The sequence below is a fragment of the Hyla sarda genome, chromosome 1 (assembly GCF_029499605.1).
Source record: "Hyla sarda isolate aHylSar1 chromosome 1, aHylSar1.hap1, whole genome shotgun sequence".
Lineage (NCBI taxonomy): Eukaryota > Metazoa > Chordata > Amphibia > Anura > Hylidae > Hyla > Hyla sarda.
Window position 1 is genome coordinate 221,516,774 of NC_079189.1, and position 25,374 is coordinate 221,542,147.

Consider the following 25,374-nt stretch of genomic DNA (forward strand, 5'->3'; position numbering starts at 1 on the left):
GGGGGGCGTGTGCGGTGGTTAACACAGCTCCGTGCACGGAATGGTGCCCACTAAGTGCATATAGAGGAGGGTCCGGAGGGCAGGAGATCGTAAGGGAACCCGCAGTTGGACCCTCATGATCAGACATGTGTACCCCTATCCTGTGGATAGGAGTTCGTTTTTAAGTACTGGAGTACCCCTTTAAGGAAATTTGAATGTCTGGAAACATATTTTCTTTTGTATTCATGAAGTGATGGATTTCAGATATTAGATACTAAGATGAATATGTTTTCCTATCCCAGTTCTTTCCTCTTCTTGCTGATTAATTTGTCAGGACGGTTTCTAAGTAAGATCTGCTGCTCTTCAGTCACGCCAAGTCCTATCTGACAGGCTTCATTTAAAAATTTGCCATAGACCGCTGAAGAGTTAAGCTCAGGCAGGACGGGTGCCAAAAAAGATTTTGCTAAGAGCCAACTACCGTGTTACTAGAGGTGTGTGTGTCAAACTTAACAAGAAAAGATAACCTTACTATTGACACATCGTGTTAATACATGACTTCATGCCAGAATATGTTAGTACTTATTTTTTCCTTTCTTCTAGCAATCCCCTAGCACTCAGTTATATCACTGCCCAAAATTATATAAATGCCACTATTTCTCTTTATGTGCTTTACTTACATGAGCAATTTTACATTATCTGTTGTGTGAGAGATTTATTAGTATATACAAAAGAAAAGAATGAGGGGGGCTCAACCCAATAAGTACAGTTGGGTGCTACTCAGTGATGAAAGGCAACATACCAAAACAGAGAAGACAACACTGAAGCATAGTAGCACACCAATAAATAATCTAAACAAATGTTATTGAAGAAGAAAAAATGTTTACACAAAAAGCACCAATTACACACATAGTTATTAATGACAAAGGCCACCTTAAAAACATTAAACTACTGGCTCACAAGAGCCAATTGCACAACCCAGGATAGGGGCCATGAACCCCCTCACCTGAAACTGACACCCGTCCTCAGACACTATAGTGCACCATATAAAGGAGGACGGGGTCACCAAGAATCCCATGTTTTCCGTTGCCTTACTAGCATCTTCCTCAGGGGTGTTGACCCCTGAGGAAGTTGCCAGTAAGGCAACGGAACGCGTGGGGTTCTCGGTGACCCTGTCTCCTTTATATGGTGCACTATATTTTTCTCCAGTCTGAGACGCTTGCTTCTGATTATGGGAACTTTGATATGCAAGCATAATGACATGAATAATAAGTGTATGCAGCTACTATTGTTACTTATTTTCCTATTTTATTAGGTCTATTTGGATTGCATCCTTAAGGCATTTGTCTATTTATGTAGTACATTATACTATCTAGCAACTTATATTCTATATTATATATCTGAGTACTGTATTGTATACTTATATTCAGATTGGAGTAGTTATTATTGTGTGTTTACTATTGACTCTATTTATAGTATCTGAGGACGGGTGTCAGTTTCAGGTGAGGGGGTTTATGGCCCCTCTCCTGGGTTGTACAATTGGCTCTTGTGAGACAGTATTTTAATGTTTTTAATGTGGCCTTTGTCATTAATAACTATGTGTGTAATTGGTCCTTTTTGTGTAAACATTTTTTCTTCTTCAATAAAATTTGTTTAGATTATTTATGGGTGTGCTTCTATGCTTCAGTGTTGTCTTCTCTGTTTTGGTTTATTAGTATATACGTCTACAATAACCTGCAAATGCAACCCTAAATCGACCCCTAGAGAGCTTCATTGTATGATTGCCTATTTACTGTATACATTTACTGTATACATACATTGCCTTTTTACTGTATACGTTACCTATTTTATTCCTAGTTAGTATTTTTGTTAGAAAAAAAAAGATTTTACTAATACAACCCTTTTAAGGGAGCACTACATGTAGAATATAAATGAAAAAATATTGCAGCAATTGTTTAGACAACCATATGTTATTTACCTTTAATAGTATGCTAAGCTATTAAGATGGGGGTCTCCATTTAATGGGTCCTTTATACTTGGTAAAATCAAAAGCTGCATTTAATGTGACTTTTGATGGTTCTGGTCTAGACTACATCACTTTTTTTCTGGCCAAATAAGTATTAGGAAGTTTCACAATGATAACAGCAGTAAGACCACCGCAAAAGCAGTCTCAACACAACTATTTACTAGTCATTACTCACATTAGCTTCAACATTTCGCAACAAGTCAATATTAACCAAAGTGCTAAAGAGGCCCATTCTAAGAAAACAGTAATATGGCTGCCAATCTAGTTTCCACACTTTTCCTGACTCCTTAAGAGCTATTGATATTTGTTTCTATTGTATTAAAGATAACGGATTACATGCAATTCATTATAATGATCCCAAAAAACAAACACCAGCCAGGAGGCATAAGCTATACAAATGGACAAGAGGCTCATCGTTTATTTGGCGCATTTGGAAATTCCTTAGTTTCTGTTTACCAAGCACTTCTGTGGACTTGGTGTATAACACCTCATAAATAATCAAGTAGACACTTGGTCAGTTCACTTTGACAAGTAGTTTTCCCATGGAAGACATAATGAATGAGTATTTTAATGCAAAGTGTCACACGAAGCAGCTCAGGGAGGAGGAAAAAGTGGGAATATCGGCATCTTTTGAAATTCAACCCTTTAGTACAAAATATACTTATTTTCTCGAAATCCAGTGTCCGAAATTCAAATTGTGAATTAAGTTAAAATTAAAAGAAAATGATAAGAAGAACAAGTAAACATTTGGTTGGAGAACCAGGTGTTACAAGTGATGCTTAATACAAGACTACAAATATGCTCAACAAACCTCTTTTTGTTCGACCCCTGTAAGGGGTCTCCCATTGCCTGGAAGCCGAAAACAACCTTGCCAGCTGTTTTTGCATTATTTCCATTTATTTTATTGGAAATTTCAGTATTGGTAGAGCATAGAGGGCTACACTCTTCATGTAACTCCATAGCTTTATACTGGAACTGTGTCATGCGAATGTGGATCCAGTCAAGTGATGCTCAACAGTTGAGATTGGGCAATTAAAAAATAAAATGGTGTAGTGCTTCCCCCAAACTTACACCTGTATCTAAAATGTAAAATTCTTAGCTTTCCTTATTGAACACTTACCTGTATACTAATAAGGTTTGTTATAAATGCTGACTAAGGGGGTCAAGAACCCTTGAAACTAGTTACACTCCTTCATTGTTGCTGTGCTTTGTTTTTGTTATTGCATGGATTTAATAAAAAGAGAAATTCTACTGCACTTCCAGCGTTGGACCTTTCTTCTATTGTTTGGACTTTGTTGTTGTTGTGGACTGTCTGTGCACTGGATCTCTAATGGGTGAGCTGAGAAGCACCTCTGTGTGTTGCTATAGCCTGAACCATATAAAACTAAACATACTGCTGGTTGGTATGTGCTAGGACTTTGTACATGACTGCTCAAAGTCAGGTGTACAGTAATACCTCATGTATCCTAAAACTCAGCATATGCGTAAATCATTAACACAGATAAAAACATGACATTCTTTAATGGCCCCGTCTTTATTGACCTCTGACCAAGATTGTCTAGATTTGGTCCAGCAATATTTTGATTCTGAACAGGTAAAGTAAAGCTCTGATAATCTGCATAGGCACATCTGAAAAGACATTAGATACATTATATTTTAGGCCCATCTGATATTTGTCATAGTAACTACCTAATCCCTGATAATGATCAGTCTCTGTAAGCATCCCTTAAACATAGTTACAGTACCTCTCCTTGCATTTGTTCCTTACTTTGAATCTATAGTGCTAGGCCATATGGTAAATTCCATGATAATCTAGTTAAGGAACAGGCAGCCATTGGCGCTGCAGATGTTGTGGACTACATCTCCCATAGTATGGAAAAAATTCATATACTTTATTGAAAATACAATAAAAACTTATATTAAAAAATTACATAACAATAATAAATCGGTGGTCATACAACACACACTGCAAAAGAATGATGAGAATGTCCCGTATGAATAAACAGAATGCACAAAATACAGAAAGTCTCATTCAAAATGGTGCTTCCCTGACGAAGCAGCAAGCGAAAACGCATTCGGGGTAGGTGAACTGTCCCAGGATAGGGTGCATGACCAGAATCTGTTTGCTTTTTCCATTCTTTGTTTACCCTGCCCTTCCTTTCTTTGTATTCGATTCTTGCTCCTCATAGTCTCATTCCTATACATATTATGTGTTTACATATTGACATATCCCATGTGGTACGCCACCATTTTGAATGAGACTTTCTGTATTTTGTGCATTCTGTTTATTCATACGGGACATTCTCATCATTCTTTTGCAGTGTGTGTTGTATGACCACCGATTTATTATTGTTATGTAATTTTTTAATATAAGTTTTTATTGTATTTTCAATAAAGTATATGATTTTTTTCCATATTTGGCCTCATTGTTTTTGGTGAGAGTATTTTATATTGGCCTATGGTACTATTACTTAGTTAGTTTTTTGGCTAACATCTCCCATAATACTTTTTGGCAGCATGTTGGCTCTAAGAGCATCATGGGAGATGTAGTGCAAAACATCTTCAGCGCCAAAGGTTGTCTATGCCTGAATTAGTTTATCCGAGGAAATATCCCCGTCTGTTTTAAACAAGGACTAACCAGGTGACTAACCAATGACTTTTGGTGCCACCCAATCCCGGTGATCAATTTAGGAACGACAGCTGATTTCTGGGTCATTTACACGAGGCAGTAATACCCACTTCGGTCAATAATAGTCAAGGTCCTTTCATGTAAACATGTCTCAGCTGAATGGAAAGGTATTTGCATTTGTTATTCACCCTTATCCTATAGTCATTGGGGGAGACTTATAAAACACTGTGTAGAGGAAAAGTGGTGCAATAGCCACTCAATGCTGCCATTCTTCTGGGAATAGGAGGGGAACTTGGTGCTTTGGTGTTGAGGCAGGAGATGAAAGGCCTTCTTCAGGAGGTTTTTTATGTTTTAGCCTTGGGCCTTTAGTTTTCTCTATTCAATGTATAGCCATAAATATTTATCCTATCCAATAGAAACTCATATCTTGTTGCTCTACTTCCCTTTAAAATGTACATTCATTTGATTTTCTCCATTATTCACATGTAATCTATATTGACCAACCTGTAATCTGTTTCTCATCTGACGTTAAAAGAGTGACTAAGAAGACACAGACATGTAGGAATTATATTATGTCTCCTCGATAGGACCCAGAAGATCTGCTTTTGTTAGAAATGAAATACTTTGTTTGACACCACTATATTAAACATATCAGCCTGCTTAGAACACAGTAGATAAACTTCCTTTATGATTTATAGCTATAAAGAATATGACCCTTGTGCTTCCACAGAGCAGTAAGACTGGTTTCTCTACTGTGAAGGAACCAATTACATTATATTACAGTCAAATGTCTTTAGTCCAGACATCCTGTTGGACCGCCATGCTTCAAAAATAAACTTTTGCTTTGTCTTAAAGGAGATATCCAGTGCTGAAAAACGAATCCCCTATCCTAAGGACTGCTGGGGCCCCCACGTGATCTCCTGTATGGGGCCCCCGCAGCCTGCGGGAAGGGGGCTTGTTGACCACCGCACAAAGCAGCAGCTGACACGCCCCCTCAACACAAGTCTATGGCAGAGACGGAGCGCTGCCTTCGGCAATCTCCAGCTCTGCCATAGAATTGTATTGAGGGGGCGTGTCAGCCGCCACTTCGTGCGGTGGTTGACACCCGCTATCTGGCCAGCGACCCGGGGCCCCGTACAGGAGATCGCGGGGGGCCCCAGAGGTCGGACCCCCGTCATCTGAAACTTATCCCCTATCCTTAGGATAGGGGATACGTTTTTTAGCACTGGACTACCCCTTTAACACTGAAATATTTAGAATGCAAATGCATTCATAAAATAGCAGATACATGTCTAAATGTTTTTGAACATTTTAATAAATATGTAAATAATCGATTTAATGCATAAAGTCAGCAATTCTTGGGAAGTGTCACTATGGCAAAAAAAAAGTCATATGAAGTACCCAGACAAAATATTACCCTTCTAGTGTAGACCTCAACAATAAACACTGTGCGGCAGATTTGAAAATACTTAAAAAAGACTGAGCAGTATAAAGGATATGTTCACACAGGGTAATATTCACTGGCATATCTTTTTTCTTTGTATTTTTTACATGGTTTTAGCAAAAATTTGTCCCAACACCTCCTCTCAGCTATGCCAGACATACAGAAGTATAGTGTACTGTACATAATAATGAGGAATAGTGAGAAACGGGACTATGTTTGACCATATAACACTATAATGCCTTTCGTATCTAGGCAACATGTGACACTCTACTATGACAGTATCTTATAAAAATATGGCATAAGCTACAGGACAGCAATGTAGTATATACTACTAGTCTATGGATAATGTACAGTACTACAGGGGTCAAGTCCAGAAAAAAAGTGTGGGAACTCACACAAAGTTTCCACTCAAAGTTTGGACTACTGCTAATGGGAACAGTGTCCCTGCTGTGGGAAAAGTGCTGGAACTCTGTTCCCATACGTTCTTGCAGGACTAGAGCCCTGCAGTACTAGCTGTAAAAAAATGTACAGTACTAACTGATAAAAAAAATACACACAGTGTATTAGCAACCATGTTATTTAAAACTTTAAAAATAATGCTAAAATGACGATTCATTGTTCATCCATCCTTCTTTAAAAAATTAAAAAAGGCAAAATATTATATCTACCCCAAAATTGGACCAATGAAAACTGCAGCTTATCCCTCAAAAAACTATCCTTTACACCGCTCCTATAGTGGATACAGTTGTGGTATCCTCATAATTATATCAACTAAACACCACAAAAATGTTATATTGCTGCCCCCCTCCTCTGAAACAAAAATGTTAAATACTTGTTTATACATTATATTTATCTAAAAATGCTATCTAAATCTCCTTTTCACAAAAAAATAAAATAAAAAAATAAATAAAGTCCCCATACAGCTAAGTCAATTGAAAAATAAAACAAGCTTTTAGATGGTAAGGATGAAAAAATATATATAAATGCTGTTTCACAGAGGCCAGTATTGGTTGGGGCATCAATGGATTAGTAAAGTAAATGATTCTAAGCCCAAATAATGTTCATTTGTATGTCCAACACTTGCATTTTGCCTTAAATTGGTATGATGAGCATGATAATCTAGAATGCTGCCAGTTTATCACTAACATTGGCTTTCCCCCCCCCCCCAATTCATCAACAGAAATCCTTGGGTCATATGATTAAAAAAAACGCATGACTTGTATTGAAAAAATAAAATGCCAAAGGAAAAACACCTATAGAATTATACAAGGGGAGGGGGTTAGGGGTAGTATTCAAATCTGCAGATGCAGCACACATTTTTAAAAGAATTTTGCCTTGTTTGTGCCCTGCTCGCCACTTAAAAAAAAAAAAAAAAAAAAAAAAAAAAAAAAGGTTCTTAGCCTTTGTAAAAAGGATTGGCAGGGGCAGGTCTTAAACAGCACCAAAAAAATCGATAATATGCACCAAAAAAAGAGTAGACAGAGCATACAGTCACTGTTAAAAATCTGGAGTAGTCTTAGGCTGGGTTCACACCACGTTTTCTTAAATACGGTTCCCGTATACGGTTTGGAGGAGGGGGGCGGGGCTTAATCGCGGCGCCCGCACTCAGCCGTATTCGGGAACCGTATTTAATGCAAGTCTATGAGCCGACCGGAGTGAACCGCAGCCTCCGGTCGGCTTCGTTTTCGGCCGTATGCGGTTTCCCGACCGCAGGCAAAAACGTGGTCGACGTTCCCGAATACGGCTGAGTGCGGGCGCCGCGATTAAGCCCCGCCCCCCTCCTCCAAACCGTATACGGGAACCGTATTTAAGAAAACGTGGTGTGAACCCAGCCTTAGATGGCTTGGGCTAAGTAAGACGTACTGAGTTTTTAGAATATATCTCAAACAAAAACTGCATCTTGGAAGTGACAAAGTTTAGTTGCATATTTCTTTTTTGGCCAAAAAAGACCAAATAAAAGATGTGTGTAATCCCACCCTTAGGGTGTGTTCACACGTACAGTATCCTGCGCATAATTGATGTAAAGGATTTGAAACTAAATATGTAAAGCTGTGTTCAGTCATTAATTTACATTGCAATCTGCAGCATAAAATCTGCAGCTTCAAATCCTGCACATCAAATATGAACATGTGAATAGACCCTCAAAGTGTAAATGTGCATTTCAGAACGAAACTTGTAGTGTATGTCAAAGCTTATCCATACACTTCTATTGACCTCTTGTATGCCATTGTTAAAGGGGTTCTCCACCATAAGGTGATTTTGGTACATACCTGGTAGACAGTAATGGACATGTTTAGGAAGGATCTGCACTTGTCTTGGGGCTAAATGGCTATGTTGTGAGATCACCATAACACTGTGGCTAGCTTTTTGTGAACTGGTATTTCCAGTTGGAGTCTTCTTCTGTTGCCTAAAAATCTAAAAATTCCATTTTCCTCCCTCCCACACATCAGTCACCCCACCCATTGAAACATAAATGAGCTGCATCAATTCAAAAGACCTGTGGTTTTCAATCAGGGTGCCTACAGCTGTTGCATTAGTTCAGATTGATCCCTCCACCCATTGAAGCAGACAGGCTCCCTGTCATCAGCTGACTAGTGAGTCAGATCTCTGCCGCATTGCAACCTGGGAAAAATCTGAGACAACAGTAATTTTGTATGCTGTTAAAAATAAATATTGAGGTGAAAATCACTGAAGAATTGTGAGAAAACCGTCACACACAGGTACAGACACTATATTATGAACTACACTAACTTTACAGCCCCAGTAGCATAGTCAAGTAAAAAAAATACTGGAATACCCCTTTAACTTTTGGCATATGTAAGGGTGATATGTATCATCAAAGTGAACCCACAAAACAACCTGTACAGCGTGGCATACATTTTTGCGGGTAGAGTCAGTGAGTGATTTCTTTAGCCATATAGCTTTCAGTTGCATATGTCAGGGCTATATATTGGCATATACTCTGAAGAGTTCCCTGCAACAACTGTGGTATGTATAGAGCATTACTCTTCTAAGTTAAAAAACACAACTTTCTATGGGATCAAGAGCATTCTAATTTTAAACTGAAAAATGTTGTTCTTCTCCAAATTAAAAGTGAATTGTCCAGTTAGACACCTGCATGAGATTTAAATGACTTTTCTCCAACATGTACGGAATGTAAATTATTTCAGATATGCAAGCTTAACTCATGGTTTGCTTCTTCTTATACTTCTAGCCCTACCATACCAGGCAGGGTCTTGAGTGTGATTATTGTAAGAACAGTGAAACCTGTGTGAATTAATAAGTGGTCTAAAAGAGAAAATATTACCGTAAAGGTCATCAAGATGTTAAAATATTGTTCTCAATATCTCACCCATGCTACATTCTCCACATTTAAAAGAATAACTTCGTCTTTGTAATATTTGTTTTACCTGGCATAATTTAGTCATATAGACATATTCAGCATTAGTTAAAGTGTTACTGTCTTTAAAAACAACTTTTGGCATGTTGATAGTTGTTGATCGCATCAAGTCTCAGTGCTGAGACCCACTGCAGTTGAGAGTTATTAGCTTGGGAAGTAGGTGATATTGTGCTCCACTCCTGGCCGGCCAAGTAATCCTTCAATTTCTCTAGATAGAAGTCTTTGCAGAGAAATGTAGGGATCTCTCAGCCTGCCAGGAAGTGAAGCGCAATGCCACCCCCGTTTCCTGGCTAATAAACCCGATCACAGGGGGTCTAAGGAGTGAGACCCAGTGTGATCAACTATTGACATGTCTGATCTACATGTCATTGTTTTTATTGACAGTAACGCTAATAAATGAATTAAGAAAAAAGATCCAGTATCACTGATGATTTACAAGGTTTTTACTGACCTACTGTTTTTGTCCATCTACAGAGGTTTATTCGTTGAAAAGACTGAATGTTCTGACCCTTGCTTGGAAACAATAGAAAGACCATCATCCATCAGCTTTGGAGTATGCCCAGGAGACAGACTTAAGTTGGGGCTCAGAAACAGGTGAGAGTGAATATTCATTCAGATGGTTCACTGAACGGTAGAGTATAACCCTGAACCAAGGCTACAGATCCTAGGACCCTGAATAGGGTTTCCTGAATAAATTTATTGATGACCAGTCCTCAGGTTAGGTCCTCATTATTAGATCAGTAAGGTGCCAACATGCGGAACCCCGTAATGTATGATGGGCTCCCTCTGCAATGGGCGGGACCAGAGCTAGCTCCAGTCTGCACCAGATGCTGTGGTCAAATAGAAATGATGGCATCTAGCTTGTTAGAGGAAACACACTTCCTCTGCCTACAGGGTTTGGGGGCCTAACAAAGGCTACTATATCTGCCATGTTTGTAAGCCCATTATAATGGGAGGCTAGGTCTAGTGGGCTGCTTGTTAGTTTAACACTTGGAGCCAGATAATATTATACAGCACTACATAAGTAGTGCAGTGTTTTATCTAAGTGCTAAAAGGATCTTGAAGGACTAATATATATTGTTAAAAAAAATGTAAGTAACAAAAAAATGCAAAGGTCACCATTTTACTAATAAAATATACCAAAATAATACCGATAAAAACAACATCTTTCCCTGAAAAAAATTCCCCTTACACATAATTGTAATGACCCGCAGAATAAGGAGTTAATAAATTTAATGAATAAATGATATGTACATGTAATAAAATATATATACAGTACAGACCAAAAGTTTGGACACACCTTCTCATTCAGAGTTTTCTTTATTTTCATGACTGTGAAAATTGTAGATTCACATTGAAGGCATCAAAACTATGAATTAACACATGTGGAATTATAGACATAACAAAAAAGTGTGAAACAACTGAAAATGTCATATTCTAGGTTCTTCAAAGTAGCCACCTTTTGCTTTGATTACTGCTTTGCACACTCTTGGCATTCTCTTGATGAGCTTCAAGAGGTAGTCACCTGAAATGGTTTTCACTTTACAGGTGTGCTGGTGTGGAGGAGGAGGTGTGATGGTGTGGGGGTGCTTTGCTGGTGACACTATTGGGGATTTATTAAAAATTGAAGGCATACTGAACCAGCATGGCTACCACAGCATCTTGCAGCAGCATGCTATTCCATCCGGTTTGGACCATCATTTATTTTTCAACCGGACAATGACCCCAAACACACCTCCAGGCTGTGTAAGGGCTATTTGACCAAGAAGGAGAGTGATGGGGTGCTGCGCCAGATGACCTGGCCTCCACAGTCACCAGACCTGAACCCAATCGAGATGGTTTGGGGTGAGCTGAACCGCAGAGTGAAGGCAAAAAGGGCCATCAAGTGCTAAGCATCTCTGGGAACTCCTTCAAGACTGTTGGAAGACCATTTCAGGTGACTACCTCTTGAAGCTCATCAAGAGAATGCCAAGAGTGTGCAAAGCAGTAATCAAAGCAAAAGGTGGCTAGAACCTAGAATATTACATATTTTCACACTTTTTTGTTATCTATATAATTCCAGATGTGTTAATTCATAGTTTTGATGCCTTCAGTGTGAATCTACAATTTTCATAGTCATAAAAATAAAGAAAACTCTGAATGAGAAGGTGTGTCCAAACTTTTGGTCTGTACTGTATATATATATATATATATATATATATATATATATATATATATATATGTAAATATATATATATATGTAAATATATAATACAAGTTATAACTTTCAGAAGGTTGGGATAAAAAACATAAAACCCACATCATAAAGGCCAGAACTGGGTGCGATGGTAAGAGGTCAAATATAAAAAGGCTGAATAATGTTTTATGCTTGTTTTATTGTATTTTTGTGACTATAAAGTAACTAGTGCCACCAGAGTGAAGGAGCCACACAGCTTTTATGCCTCTTTGGAGATTACAAGCACTAAGATTGCTGTACCATTGTATGTAAAATAAAATTGAGTAAACTTGCTTGTGCTTGTTTGTAATGCATTGGTCTGCTTTTGTCTTCTTTTAATGGGGATAAAGCTTAAGGACGTAGCTAATTTCTCTTTACCACAGCAAAGATTAATATCAGGCTTTGTGGTAGGGGCAGATATTAGTGCAGATAACCCGCAATAGGATATGTTCTGTGGAGGAGCAGGCTTGCTTCTGTACATAGGCATGAACTGGAACAATGGCAGTCTGTGTCATAGACTAATACTATTTAATGTGTGGTTTAAGTTTTACAAACCAGTGACAAAAAAGGATTTCTGCAAGCACAAACACCAATGGAGTGGAGGGGGACGTGGCTTTGGGGTTCTTATCCTGCCATCAGTGAAGAATACAAAGACCCTCTTACCAAATGCAGATTCTCACTGTCTTCTGTAGATTGTACCTCTTCTTTTCAGTGCTCTACATGCATAAGCTTAGATGTGAGCAGAGCACGGCTATTAAAATAAACCATGGCACTGCTGCCCAAAACTCCCTCACATAGGAAGGAATGTCTTTGTGCACTCTCAATGTATACACCACTTGGGTTGGGATACTGAAATAAAAGCAGATTAGCCTACATACACTTTGTAGCACCCTCTATTGTACAGTTAAAACAACTTGGACATGTAGACCCCAAGAAAGGAGATCAGTAAAAAAAAAGTTGGTAAAATTTGAATATTCTTTTTTCACCTCTGTGGGTTACATATTTGTGGCTTGTGTAGTTGAATCACTAAAGGCTGCATGTATTATGCCAACCAACCAGAAATCAACAACATTTCTACAATTGTGTGGAGTAAATATGCACCCAACTAAGTGCAAAATCTGGGTGTGGCCTATGATTATTTATTTATTTTTCATATAACTGATGCTTACATTTACGTCTACATACTAATACTAAATTTTAGTAAATGCAATAGCAGCCCAGACCCAGTGTATGGTGTAGATAATTTTTAATCTGTTAAGGACCTGAGTCCTTTCCCTTTCTATAACGCAGGGCCACGACGTGGCCCCGCGTCATAGCGATTCGACCCGGCCGTTAAAAACAACGGCCGGGACCCGTGGTTAATAGCGTGCAGCAGTGATCGCGGTGCCGCGCGCAATTAACCCTTTAGACGCGGCTTATAAAGTTGAACGCCGTGTCTAAAGTGAAAGTGAAACCATGCTGGTTAGCTCAGGGAGCTGTTCAGGATCGCCGCGGCGAAATCGCGGCGTCCCGAACAGCTGTAGCACACGAGGAGGGTCTCCTACCTTGCCTCCTGGTGTCTGATCGCCGAATGACTGCTCAGTGCCTGAAGTCCAGGCATGAGCAGTCAAGCGGCAGAATCATCGATCACTGGTTTCCTATGAGAAACCAGTGATCAATGTAAAAGATCAGTGTGTGCAGTGTTATAGGTCCCTATGGGAGCTATAACACTGCAAAAAAAAGTGAAAAAAAAGTGAATAAAGATCATTTAACACATGGAGAAGGAGAAATGTCGGCACTGCCGCACTCACGATTCTGCCGGAGTATACTGGATCACTGCACCTTCAGGTCCAAATGCCACAAATCCGGTGCTCAGTCCGCCATAAGCATAAGCGTAGAGAACTTGAAAGAAGAGATCGCAGACGTCACTCACGGAAACAGCAAGAAGTTTTATTCGGGATCGCTGGTCCACGCAACAACAACAACAGGTAAGTCGACCGGTTTCGCGCTACGCAGAGCGCTTACACGTGACCTCTGACATCAATTAACCCTTCCCCCTTAAATACATACACCAGGTAATACAAAAATAGAAAACTAGACATTACAAGGTTAAAAGCACAAATATGGTGTGTGGTATAGAGAGACTAGCATTAGTATTTACTAACTAGCTATATTGTTGCATAAAAAGCATGATAATGATCATGCTAAATTAAACATAGAAAATCAAACAAAAAATTTTACGTTTTCCTTCATGTACAGCCCTATGGAAAATAAAATTAGGTCAGCGATATATAAAAATTGGCATATTCTCCAGCAGGATGACATCTTAAGTAAAACACAGTTGAATAAACCATTAATTTCTTTTCGCAGAACTAAGAATATTAGAGATCATATTGTACGAGGTAGATTACAAGATGATACGTCCAAAAATTGGATAGAAAAATCAAAACCACAAGGATGTTTTAAATGTGGACAGTGCAATTTATGTTCTCACATGATACAAATGAAAAGCATACATTTAGGGTCACAGAATATTGATATCCATGATTTTGTGACATGTAAATCTACCTATATCGTTTATGCATTAGTTTGTACATGCGGGTTATACTATATTGGGAAGACCATAAGACCACTGCATAAAAGAATTAGGGAACACTTTCGTTCACTCACTACTGGAAAAGGCTGCCCAAAAGTAATAGAACATATGAAATATAAACACAATAACAAAATTGAAGATTTAAAATTCCTAGGATTAAAAACAGTTGCACCCTTAAAATTTGGTGGAGATAGACATAAATTATTGTTACAAAAAGAATCTGAAATGATTATACTTACAGACGCCATAGGACCACTAGGATTAAACCTACGGGAGGATTTTAATGTATTTCCATAGTGCAGGTGCATGTTGTTAGCATAGGATCTATGTTCACACCTAGCGTTTTAAATACTATGCATTACCTCCGTTAGTGTTACACAGTTTTAGGCGCTGTTATAGCTAGTTAGTAAATACTAATGCTAGTCTCTCTATACCACACACCATATTTGTGCTTTTAACCTTGTAATGTCTAGTTTTCTATTTTTGTATTACCTGGTGTATGTATTTAAGGGGGAAGGGTTAATTGATGTCAGAGATCACGTGTAAGCGCTCTGCGTAGCGCGAAACCGGTCGACTTACCTGTCGTTGTTGTTGCGTGGACCAGCGATCCCGAATAAAACTTCTTGCTTTTTCCGTGAGTGCCGTCTGCGATCTCTTGTTTCAAAAGATCATTTAACACCTCCCCTAATAAAAGTTTGAATCACCCCCCCTTTTCCCATTAAAAAAATATACAGTGTAAATAAAAATTAACATATGTGGTATCACTGTGTACGGAAATGTCCGAGTTATAAAAATATATCATTAATTAAACCGCACGGTCAATGGCGTATGCGCAAAAAAATTCCAAAGTCCAAAATAGTGTATTTTTGGTCACTTTTTATATCATGAAAAAATGAATAAAACGTGATCAACAAGTCCGATCAATACAAAAAGGGTACCGCTAAAAACTTCAGATCACGGCGCAAAAAAATTAGCCCTCATACCGCCCCATACACAGTAAAATAAAAAAGTTATAGGGGTCAGAAGATGACAATTTTAAACGTATAAATTTTCCTGCATGTAGTTATGATTTTTTTCATTAGTATGACAAAATCAAACCTATATAAGTAGGGTATCATTTTAATCATAAGAGTAATGTGTCATTTTTACCGAAAAATTTACTGCATAGAAACAGAAGCCCCCAAAAGTTACAAAATGGCGTTTTGCCGTAGATTTTGGGGTAAAATGACTGATGACATTACAAAGTAGAATTGGTGGCGCAAAAAATAAGCCATCATATGGATTTTTAGGTGCAATATTTAAAGGATTATGATTTCTTAAAGGTAACCACCTAGTCCTTAAGGAGTTAATGAAATGGAAATAACTAAAGTTACCAAATTTTACAACATTTTTATAGGCAGAAAACTTATAGTAAAATAGTTGGTATTATCTCTAATGTTTAATCTTCTGGCAGAATATGATTCTGTTTTGGAATTTCATCTGCGGAAATTTCTCAATGAGAACAGAATGGCGGAAAACCATTTAAGTCGATGGAACTTTCATTCAAGGCAGAAATGGAGCAGAATACTGTCATAGAATTACAGAAGTTAATTCTTCGTCAATTCCTCAGTATGAACATATCCTAAGGCCATGTTTACATGGTGGAATGTCCACAAGGAAAATTTCTGTGCAGACATTCCACAGACAGCAGAGCATCGGCAGAACATAGACTACATTTCTGTGTGGACTCCGCAGAAAGAATAGGCTTGACTATTTTTTCTGCGGACGCCGAAATCTGAATTTCGATAGCAGATGTTTCTGGCGTGGAATTTTTGCCATGTGAACAGTGCAGCAGAATCCCAGTAAAATCAAACTCTGCTGCACTGGAATTTCCTACTGGAATTTTAAAGCAGAATTCCTCTTGAAAATGCCATAAGGTGAACCCAGCCTACAAGTTTTGCCAGAGTATTTCTTGAAATTGGCTTTATTGTATTTTGTTATAAAGTTGTTGTTCATTCATTTAATAAGATTGTCAAGGAACTTATTTTTATATATAAATATGGTCAGATTGGGGTAGAAAAAAAGGTGTGCTCACCTACAGAAATATGGAAAAGATTTATCAAAACCTGGGGAGAGGTAAAGTTGCCCAGTTGCCCATAGCAACCTATCAGATCGCTTCTTTCATTTTTTCAGGGCCCTTGTTAAGAATGTAAGAAGCAATCTGATTGGTTGCTATGGGCAATTCGGTCTCTTTGCCTTTCCACAGGTTTTAACAAATCTCCCCCTATATGTATATATGCCACATAAGAGGGTAGAGCAGTGTTTCCCAACCAGTGTGCCTCCAGCTGTTGCAAAACTACAAGTCTCAGCATGCCCGGACAGCCAAACATGACCTGTGGGGAACATGACCTTGATAAAGAAAAGTTTAAATAAGGTCTGGAATACAGTATGCGTTTAAAGATAGGTTCACACTTAGCACATACAGAGCATATTTCACGCTGCAAGAAACCCGCTGCACAGTGGGAAATGTGCTACACAATTTGCTATGAGCAGACACACAGGGCTTTTACCGCTGCAGCCCTGTGTGTGCAGTTACTGCACACACAGGGCTGCAGTGGGGCAGTCATGTGTGTCTGCTCATAGCAAAATTTGCAGCATATTTTCTTGTTGAGCAGTGTATTTCATTATATATGCTGCGTATACTCTGTGTGTGACCCTACCCTAAGTGACAATATAGCAACTGGGCAGGTTGTTGGTTTTATGTTTTCTCTGGAAAACTAACACATGTGGTTACAGTGGATAACACGGCCAAGTTTTTTACATAATTTTACAGCAAACATTCAATGAAAACACATAAATCTTCTGAAAGCATTGGGCAGCATTTCTAATTTCCTCTGTGTATTTTTAATGTCTGCATAGGCAAAGCGTGTCTATTCCTCGTCCCCATTCCTGGCACTCATCCAAGTTACTGGAGAACCAACCGAATCCCAGCATGATGCAAATATCTCAGGGGACGATAGGATCTCCATGGCACCAGGCTTACCACTCAAGGTGAGAAAAGTGCTCAAGATCTTCTAGGTCACTGTTCAATAGAAAACCAGTGTGTTACTTTATTACTGAAAATAGATTGTTTTCTTACATCAGTTATTTTGTTTTGGAAATATGAAGGAAGTAGTCTATGTGAATACAAGTATTTATATTAGTCCTTACTAGCAATAGTACAGAAATTGCTCCCAATCCCTTCCATAGCTGTTTAGGTCATTCTTTCATATATTTTTTTTAAAGCAATTGTGCAATCTTGTGAAGAATTCTGTCTTTTCTGTGCAAATACAGTGGTCCCTCAACATAGGATGGTAATTCGTTCCAAACGACCCATCGTTTGTCGAATCCATCGTATGTTGAGGGATCCGTGCAATGTAAAGTATAGGAAGCTGTACTCACCTGTCCCCGCCGCTCCGCACCAGGTCCTCACCGCTCCTGCTGCTGTTCCAGGGGCTCCCGATGCTGTCCCGCTGCTCCGGTGTCTTCTTCGTGATCCTCCGGTGTCTTGCGCATCTTCTGCAGGGTCCGGGCCTCGCTTTCAGGTGACGTTATTACGCTGCTGCGCCGGCGTGGCGTGCGTAGTGACGTAATAACGACGCCAGAAAGCAAGGCCCGGACCCTGGAGAAGATGTGGAAGACACCGGAGGATCGCGAAGTGGACCCGGAGCAGCGGGGATAGGTAAGTGAACCTGCTGGGACACATTACACTGCTATCCGACAGCAGCTTAAGCATTTTGCGCTGTCGGATAGCAGTTAATGCGATGGCCCCGACATATAAAAGCATCGTATGTCGATGCTGACATCGACATGCGATGGCCTCTTAGAGGCCATCGTATGTCGATTTTATCATATGTCGGGCCATCGTAGGTCGGGGGGTTACTGTATGAGGGGCAACTTTTTACTGTCTTTAGAGCTGTATATTTGTCGCAGAGTTGGGGTTGGGTAGCGTCTCAGACTTTTTTACTTTCACTTTTTCCAAACGTGTATGGACCAGGTTATTTTTTTGTAGTGGTAATTAATTTATCATCTGCGACTAAAAAAGTTGAACATTTTTGCCAAACACCACCAAAAAAATCACAAAAATTCATCAGCCCAGACTTTTAGCCTTTTGTTGCGTGTGTGGGTAGAGGGAAATTTCAGCAATGTGTACCTGCACAAAATTTATCAAATGCCCTGCACCATTTCATAAATTTGGTGCTGATACACATTACCTGCAAAAAAAAAAAAAGGTGTAAAAAATTCTGCAACAACACCTACAATGTTGAATGCTCCCCATTATCTTTTGTTTTAAAGCAGCAACACTCTGTCCATGGGCTGTATTGATATTGCAATTCTGTTATATTGAAGGGAACAGGTTTTAGCGGCAGTACTAAGCACAATACATGGCTTTATGGAAAGATATATATGTTTTTCTTAGAGAATTACCATGTGTAATGTCAGTTGAAGTAAAATTAGCAATTTTCCTAAGTGATTTTTGGGAGTGCTTGGGTTGACTACTTAAAACAACCTTTATTGCTTCTTGGAAAGAAAGCTCTATAATCATTATAATTATGTTTAGCAATTAAGATCTTATAATTATACTCCTTTACTACACTGTAATGTGCTAAGCATATGTGACACACACATAAGGCTATAGCTGCAAACAACATATCTGTAATTTCTTTACTGAATAGGTAGATTAAATTTCTCATACTGCACTCCAAGCCATCTCATCCAGTATATTGAAATCCAAATAAAACATCCAAACCTAATAAATTAGTTGTTTAGTATGGATCAGGGGGTCTCAAACTCAAATTATATGGGGGCCGCTAGAGGTAGAGGCTGGGTGAGGCCGGGCTACATTAATTATTTCACAAAAAGTAACAAGCAGTTCGCCCACATTAGGTAGGCATTATAAGTCCTCACATTAGGTAGGCTGCATATGTCCCCCACATTAGGTAGGCAGCATAAGTCCCACACATTAGGTAGGCATCATTTGTTCCCCACATTAGGTAGGCAGCAGTTCCCCCACATTAGGTAGGCTGCAGTTCCCCCACATTAGGTAAGCAGTAGTTCCCCCACATTAGGTAAGCAGCATAAGTTCACCACATTAGGCAGGCAGCATAGTCCCCCCACATTAGGTAGGCAGTGGCCCCCACAGACAACCAGCATCCAGATGGCCCGCAAAGAATTAACCAGGACATCCTTGTGTCCCGAAAAGATGCTCTACCTTATTCCCAGGATACTTGTGCAGGTATTACAGAAGTCTTAGGTAGGAGAGCCAGTGGCCTCATAGTTGCTCCTCTCAATAGAAACATAGAAATACCCTTGCCCACCATCATCGAGTGTAATCAGATCCCAACTAACAAGGATGAGATCCCCACTCCTGAAGCTGCCCTGCACCATTCACAATTGAAGGACATAGCTAACCAAATGCCAGCCTTTGATGAAAATGCTGATATCCTGCTGTTACTTGGGAGAGACATTCTAAGAGTGCACAAGGTTCGCCAGCAAATCAACGGCCCACATGATGCACCTTATGCCCAGCGTCTGCATCTAGGTTGGGTCATTATAGGCAATGTCTGCCTTAGCAACGTCAGGAAACCGTTCTCAGTTTCTTCCTTTAAAACACACGTTCTGCCAAATGGTCGCATTACCTGTTTCCCACATCAACATCATTTACAGTGTGAAAGAAAAGCTGTGTGACAAAGGTATGCAAGAGCGCATCATACTAGAGGATAGGAAAGCATTTGTCTTCCGGGATGACAACATTGGTAGCTTGTGTCTGAACAGTGTTTGAAGGGACCACAATGAGACAATGAGTTAGCAGCCATGATGGAAGACAAGGAATTCTTGAGAACCATGAGCAAAGAGTTCTACTAAGATGATTCCAACAGCTGGGTGGCACTGCTATCATTTCACACCCCAAGGAAGAGGATTCCTAACAATAGACAATATGCAGATTCCCAGTTTATCTCTTTAGAGTGCAACCTGAACCGGAAACCGGAGATGAAGAAGCATTTTGTCGACTTTACGCAAAAGGTATTTGAGAGAGATCATGCCGAGCCTGCACCCCCTCTTACACAAAGAGAGGAACACTGGTACTTACTGTGTTTTGGTGTCTACCATCCTCGCAAGCCTGACCAGATAAGGGTGGTCTTCGACTCAAGTGCTCCTTATGAAGGCGTTTCTCTCAATGACAATCTTCTCACTGGGCCTAACCTGAACAACAACCTCCTAGGAGTCTTACTCCGCTTTAGACAAGAATCAATTGCTATTATGGCCGACATCCAACAAATGTTTCATTGTTTCATTGTCCGTGAAGACAGCAGAAACTTCCTCAGGTTCTGATGGTACCGAAATAATGATGTCAATGAAAAGGTTATAGACTATCAGATGAAAGTACATGTTTTTGGCAATAGTCCCTCCCCTGATGTTGCCATTTATGGACTGAGGAAAACAGCCCAAGAAGGTGAACAAGAGTTCGGGTCTGATGCACGTCAGTTTGTGGAAAGGAACTTCTACGTAGACGACGGTCTCAAGTTTCTACCTACGGAGGAAAAAGCCATTGACTTTCTCACCAGAACTCAGAACATGCTCACTAGTGCCAACCTCCAACTACACAAAATCATCTCCAACAGCAATGAAGTTATGACAGCATTTCATTCTGATGATCATGCCATCAGTGCTGAGGAATTCCAACTAGGGTCTGACCTTACCCTTACTCAACGCAGCCTTGGGTTGCTGTGGGATAGTAAACAAGACGTTTTCACATTTCAAATGTCAGTCTGTGAGAAGCCCTTCACAGAATGCAGAGTACTGTCCGTGGTAAACAGTATCTACGCTCCCTTGGGATTTATAACACCATTTACTTTACAGGGCAAGATATTACTCAGACAACTTACTTCAGAGAACACTGACAGGGATACCCCTTTACCCAAAGAGAAACAACAATGGTGGGAATCCTGGAAGCAGTCTCTCCAGGCGTTGGAACAGTTTAAGATACCCCGATCTTACACTCTTGCATCCTCAAAGAATGCCACCAGACTAGAGATCCATGTCTTCCCTGATGCATCCATGGAAGCCATAGCTGCTGTAGCCTATCTCCGAGTTGAACACCACGACTGTGAAATAGACGTAGGATTCGTCATGGGCAAGGCCAAGCTAACTCCAAAACCTGCACATACTATCCCAAGGCTTGAACTCTGTGTTAGCTGTTGAAACTGTTGAGCTTATAAAGCATGAAATAGACTTTTGACTCATATTGACTCCTTTGACTTTTACACAAACAGCAAAATTGTTCCAGAATACATACAAAATTAAACAAGACAGCACCATTTGTATGTCGGCAATCGAGTGGAACGCATGATTGGGATTTCTACGAAAATCCTGGACTCTATGCTGCTGGACTACAAATATTCCCAGCTCACACATATAGTCTTGGTCACCTTCCTTGCAGAGGTGTCAGCAATAAATAATGTTAGACCACTTGTTCCGGTCTCCTCAGACACAGAGTCTCCAGTATTGCCAACTCCAGCCACTCTTCTAACTCAAAAGATCAGAGTAGCCACTATTCCTCCTCGGGACTTTGATTGTCAAAATGTTTACAAATACCAATGGAAATGGGTCCAACATCTTGCTAATGCATTTTGGAGCCGTTGGAAGATGGAGTACCTTTTCAATCTTCAAAGTCGAAGAAAATGGCAAGTCAGCAAACCCGACCTGCAAGCTGGGGACATTGTTCTCCTGAAAGAAAGGGATGCTCATCGTAACAATTGGCCTATGGGTCTTATTACAAGGACTATTTCATGTAATGATGGCAAGGTGCGGAAAGTAGAAGTTAAAGTGATGAAATAAGGTTCTGCAAGACACTACGTTAGACCCATAAACGAGCTGGTACTGCTTCTACCTAAACAGGAAGATAAACCCCTCACACCGACCTGATGTGGAGAGAGATGTTCCAGAAGAAGAAAAATCTATTATACATGGACTTAACTAAAGTTAATCGTTGTTATTAGAAATTATAGATTTCGATGGGGAGTGTCATGTTACCCATGTATGGTTTGCCTTTTTATCCTGTGTGTCCCTTCTCTCTCCCCTTCATTCTGTTCCAGTTTTGACTCCTCCCCTCCCTTCACTCTTGTCTTTTTGCTTCATCTTTCATCTCATCCACATGTTGCCTGTTAGCTTCTCACAGCAGGATCTTTTGACCTATCTGTTTGTTCATCAGTGTATGATCTGCACAGTTTGGAATAAACTTGATCACAATTTACAAAGTGTCTTTTGGATCGAGTCAGTGTCAGCCAATTCAACTAAGATTGAGGTTACTGCTATCTCTTCACAAACTGTAAGTTTCAGAGATCACACTTTCAATGCTTAGACTGGAGAGGCAGAACATTTTACATTATGTAAGACCTCAGTGTATGCATTTGAAATAATTCTCCAGTATCTCATACACATTTATGCATTGTACAACATAATAATAATCATTGTATTTATATAGCGCCAACAGATTCCACTGCACTTCACATTGCAACTTTCTTAGGATAGTATCTGGACCATTGTACTAGAACACTACACAATGGACAATTTTAGGGCTTTTTCCTGTACATCAGAATACCTGGATGCCATCTGTGCAAGGGAATGGGACCATACTACAGTTCCCTGCACAGCAATCCTTACGGTCACTGGCTATGCAGGAAACAGTAATATGGCTCATAAAGGAAGGGGGTCCTTGACAGTTGCACCCACTTGGATCAATAAATGATGACTGATGGACATATCCTATTAATGTGGCATCACTTTGCATGATGGGAATAACCTTCTAATGGTTTTACCTTTTTGGATATTTTTTAATGTTTATAGCTTGTTAATCTTAATAATATAATGAATGGATTTTATCAGTTCTGCATGCTGTAGAAAAATATTAACTGTAGAATTCCTACCACAGTGCATTATACAGTATGCCATCTGGCCATAATAGCACAACGCTAACAAAGGGCTGTGCAAACAATGGAAAGCTTTACATTTACTGATACTAGATACTGTTAAACTTTAGTATACACTTTATTTTAGATTTTATAGGCAAGCCAAATATAAATATTGAATATGTGGCCTACAGTAAAAAGTGTAAAGGTGTGTGTGCATGTATTTGGACATGGGTGGGGGGTCCTTTGATATCTTCCAGTTTCATTGCCCTGTTTAGGAATAGTGCTCAAAATGGATTAATTGTGGGCCACCAAGAAACAATAGCAGATAGTACAATCAAAATAGAAATTATGCAAAAATGTACGAATGAGTGAGCAAGTACTACCCAGAAGACAGTGCAATGAATGAGCCATACCAGAGATGTTACATCATTTTCAATCCTCGAAGGGTGAGGAGTTCAGCCTGGGATTTCCAAACGTCTGTTACTGCTCATGAATTCATAGCACATGCTGTTTTGGAGGCTGACTTGGAGAAAGACCTGCTAGGAGTAGTTGTAGTCAGTACCAGGACCCATGCAAGCCAAACTAACAAGTCGTAACAGAAGACCTCAGCACAAGGCACAAAGAACCATCATCCCAGAGAATGGCCTGCTATTCAGCTCTTTCTACTATGTATATCGGCTTCAGTGATTTTGTGATGTCTAAGCATCTTCTGACGTTCTGCAGTTGGCTTCATTGTGCTCAATTGCCAACACCATACACTGTGCTTTCTGGACACATACATTAGATGAGACCTTAAATGGACAGTTTATTGCTTGACATTCAAGAACAAAGAGTAAGTGTGCCGAGTGAATGTGACAATGATACTTTGTGCTCCTAAATCATGTTTTATTTTAGTATTCATAGATGAGGAATTAAACTTTGGAAACATCCTGTAAGTTTATGATACCCTGACCACATGTAGTGGCGAATAGCTGCAGGATTCTGTAATTAAAATTGTGTTTTTCAAGGCAGCCATTTGCCACTGCACTGCCGCTACATAGGACTGTACACTATAGGGTCATAATGCTCCTTGTGGTGCAGAGGTTAGAAACATGTTTCTACCAATGTAACACTACTGTATGAGAAAACAAGTCATGTTGTTTGTCCACTGAGTGGTACAAGGCCAGGTTCACAATGGGCATTTTGATTCATTTTTTTTTTTTTTTTGCTTTTTGACAAAAGTGGGTTCTTTATAAAACAAAGACTTTTACTTTTCTATGTTTAGGTTCCACTAAAAACACTGTATGGTTTTACCGTGGAAAGGTTTTTCACAATATGGTTCTAGAAGATGACAATAATCAAATGTCAAACAATAAACATTATGTAGAAAGACACCTTCTGCCCCTAAGTCAGAAAGAAACATAAACAGCAAAAAAGGAAGAAGTTGTATACTTTGTTTGGCAGATCTATCAAACCTATAACAAAAAGGGTTTACAATTGGTACCTGAAAACTTATTAATTTGCCTGATTTTCTTTATACGATGTGCAAAATATGCTATATGCCCATATCATACATGTAGTATATATGGATATCAGAGCTGGCCTTTGGGGTGTAGAACCACAAGACATCCTACTCTGTCAGCCTTTCTGTGTAATGTTATTCTAATTGTGCTTGTCCTGTCACGTTCTCCCCCCCCCCCCCCCCTTTTGTTCATCCTTCTTGTAGGCTGCGGCTCTTCCTGTTGACATACAGGATTCCACTTCTAAACCTATGTTGAGTACCAAGTTTTTTTCCATCCCTGTTTGATGCCCTCCCTGTGGTGTCATGCTGTCTGACCCTGTCATGCACCGTAGAATGCTTGGTGCCCACTAATGTGTTGGGGCTTTCATAGAGAGCATTATTACTATGTGGGGTCAGTGACACTAAAAGGTACTTTTAATCTATTGTATTACACTGGTATTGTGGATGGCACTAAGACAGCAGGCACGATCACTGTATGGAGGTCTCTATTACTGTTTAAGGGAAGCAAAAGAGCAACATTACTGTGAAGGGGCACTAAGGGGGTACTATTACTATGTGGGACACAATCAGGGCCACTCTGTTACTGTTTGTGCCACTAATGGGGCACTATTACTGTTCAGAACACAAATATATCTCTGTATTCCATTGCAATGCAGCTAATGTAATGTAAGTTCTATT

At 39.6% G+C, this 25,374-nt stretch overlaps 1 protein-coding gene across 3 annotated transcripts in view; it reads left to right on the top strand.

Moving 5' to 3' along the window:
* The window catches only part of SHROOM3 (shroom family member 3), a 339,127-nt gene that overhangs the window by 228,749 nt on the left and 85,004 nt on the right, over window positions 1-25,374 (top strand). For all 3 annotated transcript variants that reach the window (XM_056568789.1, XM_056568790.1, XM_056568791.1), the window contains 2 exons: window positions 9,950-10,069; window positions 17,164-17,295. In XM_056568789.1, the coding sequence (XP_056424764.1) occupies window positions 9,950-10,069; window positions 17,164-17,295 (252 nt within the window). The remainder of the gene's footprint in view (window positions 1-9,949; window positions 10,070-17,163; window positions 17,296-25,374) is intronic.